We start from the raw sequence: 18023 nt of genomic DNA on the forward strand, positions 1-18023 counted from the left end.
CTCATTTCAAACCCACATAGCGTCTATTTGCCAAAGGCCTAAGCTGACAAAAGACTTTCAGGGTTCACACTCAATGCGACCCACAAGTATATTGATATGAAGTCAGTATCATATGTTCATATTGATAATACTGCATTGTAACGTTAAACTGCAGGGATGAAACGTTGGTATGGATAAAACATCATCTGTGTGACAGAGACTCTGTCCGTTGTACAATATTTTCCCGGAGTCCAACATAATTTATTTGATTTCCCAGGACAATTTAGTTATTTTGTCATTTTCCACGACTTTTCCACGACTTTTCCATGACTGCAAAACTGGAGAATGGGCGCATGGGAAGCCCAATTTAATTGTATGTTAAGGTATAATGGACTTACTGTAGTCATTGATTTGCTTTGTAATGTTGCTTGTGTTTTCATTTCCCTCTGTACAGAATGTAAGCTCTCTCGGTCTGGTCCTCCTGCCACCATCGTTGCCATAGATGAAGAGAGTCCCAATGGTAATGTACTTTCATCCCTTTGCATTCTGTTGCATTCATTTTATTCTGTCCTTTCTAGTTATCCAGGATTTTGTTGGAAAATGTTTTGTTAAACTTGACACTGGTTACTGTTGATGGAAAACTGTTTCTGCCATCTGTGTATTTCAAATGACTCCACAATTCTGGAAGATTAGTTTGTTTCACATCCACATTGCCGGAGGTTATCCAACTCAGGGTTTGTGTATCAGTCCAAGCTGTAGGAGATACTGTCTGTAACTGATACTGTCAGTTACTGACACTGTACATAATCCATAGCCTTATTACGTCACAAAGACGACGAGCATTTAACCACATGATTTGAACCCTTGCATCCCTACTCTCTGGGTATGTCGTAACAGCTGAACACTAACAGGTGAAGATAGGCCAGCATTCTCCAAAAGAGCAGATCTACAAGCTCACAACAAATTTGGCCTGGGCTTGTAGATCGGCTATTCTCTGTAGATCAGCTATTCTTCTCAGTGAGTATATTTGGTGTATAGAGATAAACAAGGAGGGGGCCATGTGTAGACCCCTGGGTGTCTAAATGGGTTTAAGTGGTTAACGCATTCGTACATGGTGCCCATGTCTGGCATGCTGATTCCATGCCGTGGGAGGGTTCTAGCTTAACTTACTACTACCCTCGTACAGCTGACCAATGAGCAGATTTGCTGATATAGTTTATTGCTGATATAGCTTATCATCCTTCTGGTGCTTTTATCACTATACTTAGGCCTACACTTAAAACCCAGGGTAAATAACATAAACATATTGGTTATGTGATGATTCATATTTACATGACTTGATATTCGTCTATGTGACTTTGTTTTTCATTTTTGGTTTACTTTTTGATTTACTTGTTTACTTGTTACTTGAGGTTGTCTTTTGTCAATACGTTTTCGGAATCTTTTCTTCTTTCCCTCCCTCTCAGTGGCATGCACAGATCTAATATATTATTTATGCCCCAAAATCTATAAATCTCACACTATTAAGGCAACCGGCCGTTTCCACGCGCTGCACATGCCCCTCTAAATGTCTGTGCACGCCACAGTCCCTCTCCTCTTTGAATCAACTTAAAAGAAAGCACTCTACTACCCATTCACGGAACATAATCAGCTAAATGTCATCCAGTGTGTCCTTGTCTGTGTTTTTGCTGTCTGTAAACTCAAGCTGTTTCAATGCTCATTAGCTAATTAGTAGCTGCTGGTTTGATGGCCTTGCCAGCTAGTGACAAAGCAAAGGAGCGTAAATAAACGCTTCCACATGTACATGTTTTCAGGGATGCCTGAATGTGCTTTGGTGTATGTGTGTGTGTGTGTGTGTGTGTGTGTGTGTGTGTGTGTGCGTGTGCGTGTGCGTGTGTGTGTGCGTGCGCGTGTGCGTGCGCGTGCGCGTGCGCGTGCGCATGCGTGCGTGTTGTTTAGATTTCTTTTGTAGTACCGGACAGGTCCAAATGTACTGTAAGCATAATGGGTAACATCCCTATTTACCATATAGGTGGTTACAGGACTCAGGAGGTATAGCTCTCGTCAGGGAGCTCCAAGGTTCCCGGGTCCTTAATTCCCCTGCCCCTTCAGGCATTGTGTTTAAGTATCCTGGACCTTGAGCCAGGCAACGCATTAGCGTGTCATGTGTTGTGTAACGGTGTGTCTGTGCCATTGCAGTGTGTGTGAATGGGTTAGATTAGAATACTAGAAAGGCACCAGTCCATTTACCATATGGGTTATGCAGTTCTGCTACATTTTGCATTCAGTCCCTACAGTCAAGCCTGCCAGATGGTGAAAATTGAAAAGTTTAAATTGAACAATAGGCCTACATAACAAGATACCAGTAGTAACAATTACTATTCATCCGTATACCTGAATGCGCTGTGTACAAAATCTATTGATAGATACTGTAGATAAATGTACCACATTCTCCTCATGTTTGGCTTGGGACGGGAGTTTCGCTGAGCAGGCATGCTTGTTCAGTACTCGCTTTGCTTTGCATTCATGAGGTTCCACTCATACATACAGTATGGGGGCCAGTGGAAACACTTTGGCCAACAAACAACCCCCATTTAATGCAGGAGGGCTGTTCGGTTAAGTGCCTTGCTGATGGTCACCCCAACAGTCACATTGTTTAATCTTTCAACAGCAGATTGGAAGATTGACACGTTATGACTCCCTTCTGAATTCAATCACTTACCCCCTTGCTACAGTGATCACATTTAGAGCACTGCTCCATTGGCCCCTAATCCCTTGTGAGTACTGACCGTTCCACCACTGTATATCCATCATACGTAGCTAAAAGCAATGTTGCTTTTAGGCTTTCTATAGCAGCGGGGCTCTATGGATGGCTACGCCCATCAGTCCAACCTAGACTTTACTCCCAAACAAGGTACATTTTATCTCCGCAACTACTGACTGGATTGCAATGGAATTTGCTCTGCATCTTCTAATGTCTGCAGAGCTCTCAGCCTTTCTACAGTAAGTGCATCCATGTTTCCCAGAGGATGAACACTGACCATGTTGTTCGACCCCATCACATTGCCTCAAGTGATGTCAGGCCCGAAATGTGAACTTTCCATGCAAGATATCTCATGATAGTCCTAATAGGCAGATTACAGGATGAATACTGACCGCAGAGTCTTACGCACGCACACATGCATGCACACATGCATGCACACATGCACGCACACATGCACGCACACATGCACGCACACATGCATGCACACAGCCACACACACGCACGCACGCACGGCACGCACGCACGCACGCACAATAAAACAATAATTTGAATTAGTTATTACTGGTGGCAAGTCATTTGCATGTATGTGTTTTTGTATTATTTTTTATTTTATTTTACAGTATACACATGATTGCACTCCCCGTTGCAATCAGAACTGCAGCATCACTCCCAATCTTCCGCCGTAGTCTGAAGACCCACCTTTTCAGACTCCATCATGGCCCATAGCACTTATCCTACCCCCTTAGATAGCACTTTTTAGACTTAGATAGCATTTGAAACAGACTTATAGCATGACATGTAGACAGCACAATAATTGCATTGTATGTAGTCATAGCACATCATAGTAGATGTATAGCATAGTATAGTGTCATTATATAGATATGTTCTAATTACGTTCTTAGCTTACGCATGTTTCTTGATAAATGCATTTTATATATGTGATGTATTCCCATACTTTTGTTCTTGCCTAATGTAAATCGCTCTGGATTAAGAGCGTCTGCTAAATGCCTAAATTGTAAATTGTAAATAATATATTTATTTCATACTTTCTATTCTACATGCTTTCTATTACCATTTTTTGCTTTTTTGTCCTGTTGTGAAGCAACTTGTGAGCTGAGCTATTAGTATTTATCAGTTTAAAGTAAGGCACGTAGGAGGATGGTTTAAATTGAGCTGAAGCTCAGCTCAATATCACACTTGAATATTTATTTCAAGTGTTAGTTATTCAGTAGACACACATACATATTTATTATTTATTATTTTCAGGAGGATATAGCCTATTAGAGGCTGAAATACACAAATCATTTACGGTAGTATGCCAAACCATTCTTTTTTACTTACTCATTTTGAATCATCTTGTATTTAAAAACTAAATGATCCACGCTATTGAGGAAGCTCGAAGTATAACAATTTTACTGTCTGCCATTACATGGTGTGTTGTGAGCTTGTAAATCTGACATTTTTGATACTTTTGAAAATGTTTGAAGTCTGTCTGTGGCTTTTATAAATATTTAAGCAATGAATAGTATTAACAAGAATCTGTGACCAAATAATAACTACATCGGATCCACTGGCACACCACTTTCCACTTTATGAAATGTAAATGATAGACTTTGGGACATACAAGGTTTCTGCCCAGCAGCAACGACTGCATTGTATGACTATAAAACCCCTCTGACGCCGCTAAGCTTCATCGAAATTCTGCCGTCTGCCCAGAACACTTGTCCTGTCATCATGGTTTTACTGGGATGACAACTCTCCCTCTCTTGATGCACATGCCTTTGTTTCTCAGCTCTGGTTAACAGCGCCATGTTGTCAATGTCATTGATGAACAGTTATTTTCCCCATTAACTCATTCACTGGCATTGACGAATATATTTGTAATTTCAATCCAATTTATGATAGAGGGAGCTCTTCCGCAACCTGTGAGTGATCCTCTGACTTCCGAAGAAGAGTACACCCAGAAATAATGTGATCTGTTTCCAGAAATCATTATTGGTGAAAACTAGCTATATTCAACTGCCAGTAAGAACGGAACATTGCGGTGAGAGAGAGAGAGAGAGAGAGAGATGGACATTGTGTTAAGTATTATTATTATGGCATGCCTCCTGGCGAAGGAGATTTGTGCTCAGCTCAGAGTATCTTTTTAGAGTTGTGGACAAAGTATGTCAGAAAATGGGTTGTGACCAGAAATCCTATGTGGAGTAACTGAAAGTTATTGAACTGTGAAATACCCCTGCACCTTAAAGTTGAAAAGGTTACTAATGTTATGTGAAAGAAAGTTATTGGATTTCTATAACAGAAATAAGTAATTATTTGGACAAGGCGACACTCCAAAACAAATCCCACTGTTACCCCCAATATTAGCCTTTTTTAAGAACAACCTTTGTTTTCAGACAACAAGGTAAACTTGTACCTTTATAGTACAAACACCACAAGTACACGCAGTGCATGTGCTAAATATGTATGTTAATGTGAATGAAGCTAAACAAGCATAACATTACTTTCCTGTGGCATTCAGTAGGCCTATCGCATTTTCTGTAGTGTGCTCTAGCTAGAAAATTATGCAACTCATTTTAATGTGCTATCTAGCAACAGTGTGAAGAGGGTCATGTGCATCTAAATGTGTTTACACTTGTGCACATTGTGTGTGTGTGTGTGTGTGTGTGTGTGTGTGTGTGTGTGTGTGTGTGTGTGTGTGTGTGTGTGTGTGCGTGCGTGCGTGCGTGCGTGCGTGCGTGCGTGCGTGCGTGCGTGCGTGCGTGCGTGCGTGCGTGCGTGCGTGCGTGCGTGCGTATTCTAGTTAAAATGCAAAACACTGTGGAATGAATGAATGTAATTCGTGTAATTTGATTTGCTGTGGAATAGATTTGGCTGTAAATGGGTGTTATATGGTTAGTGGAGCATCGCTGTTGAAGGTATTGGCAAAAAGAGAGTGAGAGAGGGGGGGTATTGGAAAATGGCAAGTTATATTCTTGCTCAGGGAAAGAAAATAGAAGTGTTGTGATTTTCATAATTTTCTGTAAACAGAACATTAACATAAGTGGGTGAGGGTGTGTTTGTGTGTGAGTGTAAGAGCTCTCTCTTTATACAGTTATGTGTATAGATGATAAACACAAAACAAACATACACTGCTCTGTAGCATGGAGCAGTTCTTGCTCTGGTGGTCACCGCTGATCTCTCTGTAACACAAAGACACGCACGCACGCACGCACGCACGCACGCACGCACGCACGCACGCACGCACGCACACACACACACACACACACACACACACACACACACACACACACACACACAAACTTAGAGAGAAACAAACACACACAATATGGAGACACACTTCATATTTCCCCAATCCACTAAATGTATCATTAGACTACAGCAGCATATAAAATCCCATGATCTTTCTTTAGCTCACTGCTCCAGTGTCATTAGTCTACTAATGTGAATATATTAAGCACTGCTAATCTAGCTTGACCACTGATAATAAAGTGTTTAGCCTTTAGCAAAATGAAATTACTGTTGTTATTCCAGACATGTGCCACAGAGGCTCCCAGCAGCAAAAGAGAAAAAACATTTTCGGTTACACTACAGTCAAGTAACTGTCACAGTGAAAATGCTCTCACGTTGGGTTATGCATGCAGATGTACACAGTGTCGTGGCTGCTACATACTGCATGCAATGTCCCAAAGATGGTCTTTGTAATTCAGTAGAAGTTGGTAATTTGAATATCAATATCCCGAGTAGGAATCTGTCTTTTAATAAACCTGTTCTGAATGCTTCCGTGGGAGCGTTCCCTCAGCCCTATACACTATACAGTATGTTCCCTCAGAACTAGCACTGGCCCCCTGACCAAGCCCAACCCCAACCTGAGGGAAACATAGGGCTGAGGGAACATACTTATATGACCCTGCCTCGATGCACATAAACAATAAACACTGTTAGGTGTCTCACAATCTTGGCTAGTATTGGCATTCCTATTATCATAGTATGGGTTCTCATAATGGACACAGGCGCTTCTCTATTAGGCTGTCAGCTAGCATTATGGATTTTTACATTGCCTATTCTGTTATAATGGAATCTGGGAGTAAACCAAACAATATTAACAAAAGGGTTTAACTGCACACATTTCTTACCTATCTACATCTTCCTTTGAGATACTATTTAAGACAATTCAATTATTACTTTAACAACAATTACTTCCCCCCGTAAACATGGCCATCTATGCATTTTCATTGCCTTGTCAGTGGCTTGGATTAGCCATGAAATGGGCTGCTACTGTATTTAGGAGGCAAAGACCAACAATTCCCACTGTTTAATAGGCCTATCTCACAGCCCCCTTTCCACGCCCACTTCCGGTAGATAGTGGTGTCATTTAACATTAGGCATTTACACTTTTTTTCTCTGGAGAATCTAAGTACATTTCCTGTTAAAATGTCAAAGACCGATAATAATATGAAGAAAACACAATGGTATAACAACTCAAATAAGTAGAATAAACCTTACCTTTACAAAACGGTAGTTTGTGGCTTGTGAAAATACCTCTTTTAACATGGAAGCCTATGGACCGCAAAAAAAATAACACCACTAGCTCCAAAATGGGGCGGGGAAATGCTGTGAGATAGGCCTATTGCGTAGGTCACTGGTATATGAACTTTGAATTTGGAAGTAATGAAGTAAACTTGCAGGTTTTCTGACCTCTTGTACACCTCTGTGTTCTAGTTCCTCTTCACAGTAAAGTGTTCATTTTACTGAGAGTGTACAAAATTGGAGTTTGATTGTAATGCATCCCCTTTCATACAGAAAATACTTTTAAAAATCTGATATGATGAGTCAGTCAGAAGGGAAGGGGTCTTCATCGTAATCTGATATGATGAGTCAGTCAGAAGGGAAGGGGTCTTCATCGTGATCTGAGAACATAACATTTTCAAGCGCTGTTCTGACCCTTATACACAGATTTGAGAACAAAAAATCATCAATCAGTCATTTTTGTCTTGTATGCAAATTGTGCAAAGTGGCTTATTCTTTGCACCTCTTATGTGAAGGCCCTTGTCTCACAACAGCCCATTTTATTAAGAAGTCAATAGCACCAGCATCAGACATCTTGCTACTATGCACGCAATGATTGAAGTCCAGAGAAACAATCACACAAGCTCAGCTTGTCTAAAACCCCAGCTCTGATATCAATTGCGGTGTAATCGTTTCAGAGTCGTTCAGTGGTCCTTGAGACAACCCATAGTCATTTCAGGTGGAATAGATATAGTTATAGTCCCGTTATTATTTTAACGGCCCTCAAATTCGTTCTCCTGCTGCCGTGACAGATAAAGCTACTGTAGAACGTTTATCATTTGAGAGAAATGGGACAATATCACACGGTAAATTGGTTGTGATATTGGCTATGGTTTCTTTTTTTCCCCATGTTGATTCTTTGTCTCTGTCAGCCACAGTTATTTTTTCCTCACCTGTTCCCTTCAACTCTTGCCTCGCTGTCTTCTTTCCATTCTTCCATACCAGCCAGCCTTCCTTTCTAATCTCTCTCTCTCTCTCTCTCTCTCTCTCTCTCTCTCTCTCTCTGTCTCTGTCTCTGTCTCTCTCTCTCTCTCTCTCTCTCTCTCTCTCTGTCTCTCTCTCTCTCTCTCTCTCTCTCTCTCTCTCTCTCTCTCTCTCTCTCTCTCTCCTTCCCCCTGCTCCTTTTCCTTTCCAAAGACACAGTGACAAGTAAAAGTTATCTGTATGTCTCCTGTCCTCCTCCACAGTGTTTCGTTTTATTATAAAAACGCTGTCATTTTACAGGTTCTCAAGTAGTTTTGGCCTTTGATGAAGGCCAACAATAGCTGAAACATCCTGAACCTCTAAAATGTTTTTTTTTATAATAAAAATGTGGAGCAGAGCTACTGTATGTGCAGACTCTGGCTCTGGTTTAACAGTTTGACTGCAGGATTAATTCATTGTGATCCCCATCTGACTGCCTGTAGCTTTTCACTAACCTTTGAAGAACCACCCGGCCGCCATCATCGTTCCATTTCATGAAAATCCGCCTTAAATGGTGTGATCATTTGTCGTCGTGTTGAAAAATAATCCCAACTGCCGATCAACAACAAAGAGCGAAGGAGGAACGCTCCCGTTGCGCGCCGCCATTGGGAATGCATTGGGCCTCAATTTCCCAGAAGCCTTAGCCACCCAGTGTTTCCGGTTATGTCATCCGAACGTGTCACCTATCCCACACCGATGGAAACAAAAAAAAAAGAAGAAAACGTATTAAAAACGGTGGATTAAACAATGAAAACATAACTTGTGTTATGCTGTTCTTCATCAATTAACTCGTGTATCTAAAATTACATACATGGGAGTCTGACATTTGTCATGGAGTATCCTGACACATAAGGGTAAGTAGAAGAATAGGTTTGTTGTGGCTTGCTACCATTATATTTTAAAATATGACCTACATCACCCCCAGAAACACAAAAAATATATACTGTCTGCTTGACTAATAACAACAAAGATGGTTGTTAACACATTATGGTGAATATCACTGCCTCATTTGTATCCAGAAAACTTCCCATGTCCCTAAGCTTCATTTTGAGCCCAAGATGACCTTTCGATATATCTTCAAAATTACTTTCTGTATCCAAGATTCTGAACTATACCTCAAATTGGTGAAAATGTTATATTCAATCAGTATCAGCTATACATTTGGAATAAATGAATGAATGACTCCATGAGTTTGAACTGACTCCACATTATGGAATATTTCTTACATGAATAAGCTATGTTAAAAAGTTGGCAAACTGTTCAACTGAGATTGAAAGTGACTATGCTTCAAGGCATGGTCATTGTAACCTGTAGCGTTCAGCCACAGCCGCCACACTAATATAAAGTGAGGTCTCTGAATATAACCTATTTATATGAGATTGAATTCCATTAGATACAATGACAAAAGCCACCATCTTTATTCATTTGAGCTATAGCTCTGTCTCCTGCTGTTGCGCTTCTCGTCTACAAGCTCATGGCGTTTTTCGACAGTACACCTACAGATTTTGTCCAAACATCACACAAATTGGTACACAGTCTCTCTAGAGCCATTGAACGAAACGGGTCTTTCATATTTCTCACACTCCATCCTGATTGGCTAAGATTGGCTTCCAAAGTTTGCAGGAGTGCTCAGTTTCAAACAAAATGCTGCAAATCATGGACACATCGTGTGATTTCCGTGAAATTGTGCACGCACATTCCCACTAGGCCGAGGAAGAAATGCCACATGAACATTTTCAACTCAGCCTCATGGTGGCGCTATAACTCGCCGAAAAGTGTTTTTACCTCTAACTGCACGGATCTGTGGATAACTTTGTATGCCAACTCCCTAGAGGCCAAGGAAAAACCTCACACACACACACACACACACACACACACACACACACACACACACACACACACACACACACACACACACACGCACACGCACACGCACAAAACATCCTCCTGGTGGAGACCTGTGCCCAGAAGGGTTTTGACTGCGCCGATCTGGTTGGATTCATTTTATTTAATGATTAAAATAGTGCATTTTAGAGAGAAGCTGGGGACCTGAGACGCTTCCCAGCTTCGAGAATAGACTTTTACCCAGGTCTAGCAGGCTTTGTTTCGGTGAGTAGTTACGTAGTTTTGTTTATTTGCTGGGAATTGTAAACACTCGCACGGGAGTGAGAAAATCGCTAGAGGGCTGCGGAAGGGACTTCCACAGGGCGTCAGAGAGAGACTCGCTGTAAGCACTGGACCAGGGCTAGCCCTTTACATAAAGTAAACATGTTTCTGTGACTTTCTGCCCGACTGCAAGGATATTCTCCTCGTTCCTTCTTGCCATCCAGAAACACTAGAAGAGACGAGGAGGAAAAAAAGGGGAAGAAAAAGAACTGATACATAAAATAAATCTTTTCCCTTTCCATTTCTTATGTAAATAAACCAATTTACCGGTAATTTAACTTTCTTGTTTATTTAATACCAGCCAATCATGGCGAGGCGTTCATAGTTTCCGTGATAGCAAAGAAGGCCATGACCCAATCACATATTTGACACATCAGATATGAGACTTTTGATTCGCTGTGTGTGTGTGTGTGTGTGTGTGTGTGTGTGTGTGTGTGTGTGTGTGTGTGTGTGTGTGTGTGTGTGTGTGTGTGTGTGTGTGTGTGTGTGTGTGTGTGTGTGTGTGCGCACGATTTAATCTGCCTATGCAGACACAAACACACACTCGCACACAGCTGTCTTGCTCCCTATCTGTTGTCCGGACCATCTCTCTCTCTCTCTCTCTCTCTCTCTCTCTCTCTCTCTCTCTCTCTCTCTCTCTCTCTCTCTCTCTCTCATTTTCATTCATTTGCTTTTCATTATGTCTAACTGGGTTGATTGGCTGTCAGACAAGCCAGAAGATTAGGATGAGATTCAGACTGATAACAAGCCAAACTTTGTGTATTTGCACATCCATCCATGTCTATGTGCATTTACAGTATGTCTGGTTGCTTGCCAACGCGTGCGTGCGTGCGTGCGTGCGTGCGTGCGTGCGTGCGTGCGTGCGTGCGTGCGTGCGTTTCTTGAGTTCCTGGCTGCATCTGTCTATACCAGTGGTTCTCAAAGTGGGGTCCAGGAGTCCTTGGTGTTTCAGTGGGTCCTGAATGAGCTACATGAGTGATGATATTTAGGAACCGAACTGTCTGCATTACATTAGCACTAATTTGATCTTAAACGGAAAGTATCAACTGGGGATGCCAAGCCCTATTGTATTGTATGTAACCAATTGGGGTTATTTGACATGAACACGTTTGAAAAACACTGGTCAATATTGACTGAGGACTCTGGGGCATCAAATGTCAAGTACAGTTCCATATTAATGTCTGCCCATCTGCCATCTATTCCAATGTATGCATGGCATAGCACGGAACGCACGCGCGTGTGTGTGTGTGTGTGTGTGTGTGTGTGTGTGTGTGTGTGTGTGTGTGTGTGTGTGTGTGTGTGCGTGTGCGTGTGCGCGTGTTTGTGTGATTTTGCAGAGCGTTGTTGAAAAATACCATTCAGCATGCCTACCCTGGGTAAATACGCACAAGATGCACAAGATTTAATCTGCCTGTGCAGACACATGCATATGCACGCACGCACGCACGCACGCACGCACGCACGCACGCACGCACGCAGATCTGCACGAACACACAAACACTTACAAACATAACCATAGGTATGCATGCAAAATTACATTATGAATAATGCAGTGTTGGATGAGGTAATTGGCTCCTCTGGAGTCAGCCAAGATGAAGATCTGTTTACCTTGTTATACTTTACTTCTCTATTCTTTTTTGTCTTTCGCATTTTCTAGACCTTTTCTTTTCTTTTCCCAAGCATGCCTTCGAAAAAAGCCCAATAATGTAAAATAGATAAGCCACAAACCACACGCACGCACGCATGCAAAAACACACACACACACACACACACACACACACACACACACACACACACACACACACACACACACACACACACACACACAGCCCATACATCCAAACAGAAAAGTCCTATCTGATTGCATTAAACATTATTAAACAATGTTAAACTCACTTTGCATGTTGCTTTGCCACTCGATTTGCCACTCGATGTGCCATTCACTTTAAGCATGCGCATACCCTCTATACAGAACAGTACACATACCTCATCCACAGCCCTAACAATATTACTTGACAATGTGAAATGGACAGGTAACAGTAGAGCTTGAACCAAACGTTTTCTTTCCCTGAAATGACTCAGAGTAGATGAGAGAGTAGCGGAAACCCAGAGAGAGTGACCCAAATCAAGATGTGTGTGGTGGTGGGACTTTGAATAATGTAGCTCCGTAGTACCTCAGTAATTATTAAAAAAGTCATGAATGTGTAATGTTCACGACCATGCTACAAGGGGGAAATACACTGACCTAGTTCCTGTCAGATTTAAGAGAAACATTGGACATTGTACATTCTTACACACAGCAAGTGTAGCATGGAATGGGTTACATGGAATGTTATGCTTTAGCTATTGAAAAATAGCAGATCTACAAGCTCATAGCGCGCCACCGAGTGGCGCGCTACGAGCTTGTAGGTCTGCTATTTTTTTTAAATCGAAGAACCACTGACATAGAAACATAGCTTTTTCAGAAAACTGTCAGGATGTAGAAGACATTTTTAGAATCTGATCTCAGGTCATAATGGATTAAAGACCTAGTGAAATGAAAAATAAGTTTTTCACACTTTTTTTTATGGGCATACCCAACCACATGAGTGGTCATCATTATGGGCATACCCAACCACATGAGTGCCACATGAATAAAAATGAATCTTGATTTCATTGACCTGTTTTATTCCCATTGCTGCGTCATCCTCCAAACACAGCTGCTTCTGATTACAGAACTACTGCTCTCTCTCCCTTTCTAATCTCATTCAAGATGACATCCAGACAGGGTATTACTCATTTTTAACATAATCAGCACGCTAACATTTGTATCTGAAAACATTATAGGTTAGAAATAAGCCACAAGCTTTGCTGCCCGTCTTTTCTGTCACTTTGTATGTAAACAAACACTCATCCACATGTACGCATCGTGCATGAGACGGAGACGTCCCATAGCCTGGAGGGATGCGACGTTCTGATTGGTTCAAAAACACAGTTTTCTATTCAGAGTGAAACTTTGAAGAGCGTTTAAGAGACTTTTAGAGAAAGCGGCAAAGTCCCGTTGAGTTCCCTTTTTTTATGCACCTTTTACACGGAGACGCTGTAATCACTGGACACGCTGTAATGTGCATGCCAGGTCGCTAGGTGGCGGTGACGGACTGCCAGATGTAGACCAGGCACGATGTACAAGAATCACCGTTCCGTTCTACTTCCTAATAGGCTTGCTGTTTACATCATGGTTTTACATTCACCATCGCTAGTCTACATTTGTATTTGAAGGATGAGCGGGGCGAGGGAGCGCTTGCTCATTCTAGGAACTCCAAATATCGCCCACGGCTCTGCATCAATGTAATAAACATATGCGTTGTGAGCCCACTTGAACCATGATGTCACAAGTTTTGCGGATTCACCGTTTACATGGAAACGGGACTGAAGGAAACGTTGTTTTCAACGATTTCCACTCTGAAAGGTGTTTTCACTTTGTTGCGTTTTCACCCCCCGAAAACGCTGTTCTTGTCTAAAGTTACGCCAGCAAACGATACTTTATTTAGCCGTTTTTGTTTAGGACACGTTATGCACCATTGGGTGCATTAAGTTCAAATACATACATACAGTAGCCTACATATCACATCATGCAACACAACATCATTTTTGCACATAAATATGAAAGGACCATGTCCATGATGGACATAAACCACTGGCTTTTTGTGTTTTATTCTTTTGATAATGGTGTGACAATGTATTACATGTGTTTATTATCAATAAAGAGGTCAAAGTCTATTGCCCAGGCGGTGGCGTAACCGTCTGGGCACCCGACTGGTAATCCAGTCGCAGTGTGCCGCGGGTTCGACTCCCGAGCCCGACACGGCCTTTACTGCATGTCTTCCCCCATCTCTCTCCCGTTTCCTGTCAGCCTACTGTCTGTCCCTTCAAAAAAAAACAATAAAAGGCGTAAGCCGCAAAAAAATATCTTAAAAAAAAAAAAAAAAAAGAGGTCAAAGTCAGAACAGCGATTGGTTTAATTGGTTTCTGTATGTTTGTTTTGCTATTACACCTTGCTAGTGGAGCCCATGCACATGTGTACGTACAGTATTTATTTCCAGGGTGCTTGCCTTACAGTGCACCAGTGAATACTATGTACTGTGGTCATAAAACAGTTTTATTCTCTGTAATTGGTTAAACACCGTAGTGTATTCGCTCCGTGGCCACTCTCCCACCGTCCCCACAACCAGCACGCACCATTTTAACTGAGCAATAAAATGTCCACTCAAGTCTGATTAATATATCTATCTATATATATTTATTTTGACTTTTTTTGCCTGTAATGACATGCCCAAAGTACGGTGGCCATGGTTTTAAAGTGATTGATGAGTGTACTGTATGGCTGCAGCAATAAAACAAGTGTCTAGACGTGTTAGTTTGCTAAAACATTGGTGGAGAAAATAAGTTAAATGTGAAAGCGAGGTGTCAATTGAACCCCAAATGATGCCCCTGCTGACTTGGTTTGGATCAAATAAATCTCCAACTAATAAATGTACTGTACATCTGTTTTATTTGGCAGAGAAGATGCAGGAGGCTTCCTTGCAGATCGTCTCTCTTTATTTATGTCCAGCTACATCGGTCGTAAAGTTTTGTTTGCCACTTGCAGCAACTTTTAATTGATGACGGATGACTCACTGGGGCTGTGAACTCTGCCATCTCTAAATGAATATGTCTGCCATTACAAAATGTGTTTTGTTAAAATGTGTCGAAAATATTCAATTTTCAAGATTTGTATTGGAAATTTGCAGATCATCTACAAGCTTGTAGACTGGCTATTTTCAAATATCGAGTGTATATAGGGTTAAAGTGGTCAAACAGATTTTGATGCTATTAAATCATTTAGCTGCAGGGAACCACTGTTCTAAATGGTAAAATGTGAAACGCATCGCACTGAGGAAGGCTCTGCTCTGTGTGCCTACACTACAGTATCTGAATAAAAATGTTAATGGAATAATAACACTCCCGTGAGTGCTGGCGTTCTTCTGCTTGTACTGTCTCTCTAAACGAATAACTTTGTGTGCCATTATTTCCAGGAACGTTATTGGTTGAGAACATGCAGATCAATGGCGTGGCGGAGGGGCCGGATCGTACCATCTCGCTGTCTCTAAGGGACAACAATGACCACTGGGTCATTCTCGACCCTTCCAAACAAGCCCTGTATCTCAACAGCACAGGACGGCTCCTGGACAGAGATGTAAGACACCTAATTGTGCTACTGTTTCCCTCTAGCTTCCCTCTTGTCCAGTCTAGCAGGTAGATTCCCCAAAAGAACGTTAAACATTGTGTGGGCGTAAATGGACAGATGCTTCCGCCTTCAACAATGTATGGCCTGAAGGCCTGGTTATGCTCATTAGTTCTTTATTATTGTTTTTGCCATATGTCTATCTGTCTGTTAGCAGGGTATTTCAAGCATTTAATACACAGATTTGCACAAACCTGCTTGATCTCAAAGGGGATAATTGGCAGTAGCAGTGGGCGTCCAAACGGAAAATCACATAACTTCTGAACATATAGCATAACACTTCAACTACTGGTATCTAAACTTATTTTTCTTTCATCTTTCTTATTTTCTCTAGTTCAATTCCCCCCATATGGTCTGTCTGTCATTACCTCCACTTCCAGCTTACAGCCTTGTGTCTTTGATTGTCAGCAATACATTACATTTTCAACTCCATAACTGATCCAGAAACAGGTGTCAGCCAAAGATTCAGTTCAAACCAAAACCTCATTTTCTTTCATATTGTTTATCACAAACATCAAATGCTGAGAGGCAGGACAACTCTTGATGAATGCAAAATGAATGCTATTTACTGATCTAAAGACTTTCACCAAACACATAGGTACAACTCATTTCCCATTCAACTTTTTTCCTTTTGAAAATAGGTACGCAGCAGCGTACACACAGAGAACTCACTGTTTAATTAGTTTATGTTATTTTGAAAATAAATCCAAAAGCCTAGATTGGATGTAGTTTTACCCGTGCTCCTTTGAAGCATCGATCTATTGTTTGCATAATGCTTTTTGTCTGCTCTCTGCTATGGTTTCATCTTGGTTGGTTGTCTGAGGTGAACCTGTGTATTCAATGAACAGATGCTTATAGCTAATTATTAATGTACTTATAACAACAGACTAACAATCATGCTCTCTCTCTCTCTCTCTCTCTCTCTCTCTCTCTCTCTCTCTCTCTCTCTCTCTCTCTCTCTCTCTCTGTCTCTTTCTCCTCCAGCCCCCCTCCTACATTCAGTCCATTGTGGTTCAGGTGCAATGCACCAACGAGCTGATAGGCACTGTGATCTTGCATGAGGTCCGCATTGTAGTACGAGACCGCAACGACAATGCTCCCCGCTTCCAGCAGCCCAGATACTATGTCGCCATCAATGAGGTACATTCATAAAACATAACATACTATCTCTCTCTCTCTCTCTGTCTGTCTCAGGACTCAACCAGGGGTCATGTCCGTACACGGACAAATCTTTCCATGGCAAAGACTTGGTCTTATCCATGGCAAAGACTTGGTCTTATCCATGGCAAAGACTTGGTCTTATCCATGGCAAATGTTTTGATTTAATTTTTCACATCCCATTATATACGGTATATGTTCTTATTTTGATCATAAGACCCAATTACTGAATGATGTCAAGTCTCCAGGTTTTCTTCAGAATATCTATGACACTAATTTACTACGACACTATGGCATAGAGTCCTGGAACTACTACTAGAGGTTCTCAAATGTTTTATTTGGGACCCCCTTAACTCTGAGAGTTTCTTGTAATATTATTGTGCACTCATTTTGTATGTCTGTGGCAAAGATGGAATTTTGACAAAAATGTCCACCACAAGCCTGCATGGCGATGCCCCCTGACTCAAACACTCAGTCACAGGTAGAGGTATTGACCTGATTGGCAGTGCAGGTACTTCTAGAGGATGTTGTTGTCCATACCGTGCTGTAATGAGCTCCTCACGCACGCACGCACGCACGCACACACACACACACCTTTCCAGCGCCGATGAGAGTGTCATGATGCTACGGAAGGCAAGGGCTTAAAAGACCATGCTCAGACTCACATCGGAGAAGTGTAAGTGTGTTCATCACTGCTAGCGTGCACCACTGGGCTGGCCAGCTAGACGATCTCATTATACCTATAGACCCTACAACCTGTCCAAGTCAATATCTCTTCCCGTTTCTCTGCTCTCTCCCTCCCTCCCTATCTCCCCCCTCTCTCTTTCTCTTTCTCTCTATCTCTATCTCTCTCTGCTCTCTCCCTCCCTCCCTCCCTATCTCCCCCCCCCCCCTCTCTCTCTATCTCTATCTCTCTCTCTCTCTCTCCCTCACTCTCACTCTGTCAGAGTCTCCAAAGCCCTCCAACTCTCCACTTTCTCATCACTTCCCCAAAACATTATTCGCTCCGTTCACCTGGACGACCACAGGACAATTTAGGAGACAGATCGTAAAAAGTCTGATATACGATTCCTCTGCCAAGCCAAGCCAAGCATGAGCAGTTTGGGGGTAATAACTTAAAAATGAGAGTACATTTATTCGTATGGGAGTAATAATTCAAAA

The 18023-nt window shown here is 41.8% G+C and overlaps 1 protein-coding gene across 1 annotated transcript in view; it reads left to right on the forward strand.

Annotated features, from left to right (window-relative positions):
• Positions 1-18023, forward strand: part of LOC306915776 (protocadherin-15-like) — a gene marked incomplete at its 5' end in the record, with an annotated part of 193042 nt that overhangs the window by 21640 nt on the left and 153379 nt on the right. The window contains 3 exon segments of the mRNA XM_079493389.1: positions 434-499; positions 15496-15656; positions 16689-16844. Of these exon segments, the coding sequence (XP_079349515.1) occupies positions 434-499; positions 15496-15656; positions 16689-16844 (383 nt within the window).

The sequence above is a fragment of the Electrona antarctica genome (genome assembly GCF_951216825.1).
Source record: "Electrona antarctica genome assembly, chromosome: 22".
NCBI classification, from domain to species: domain Eukaryota; kingdom Metazoa; phylum Chordata; class Actinopteri; order Myctophiformes; family Myctophidae; genus Electrona; species Electrona antarctica.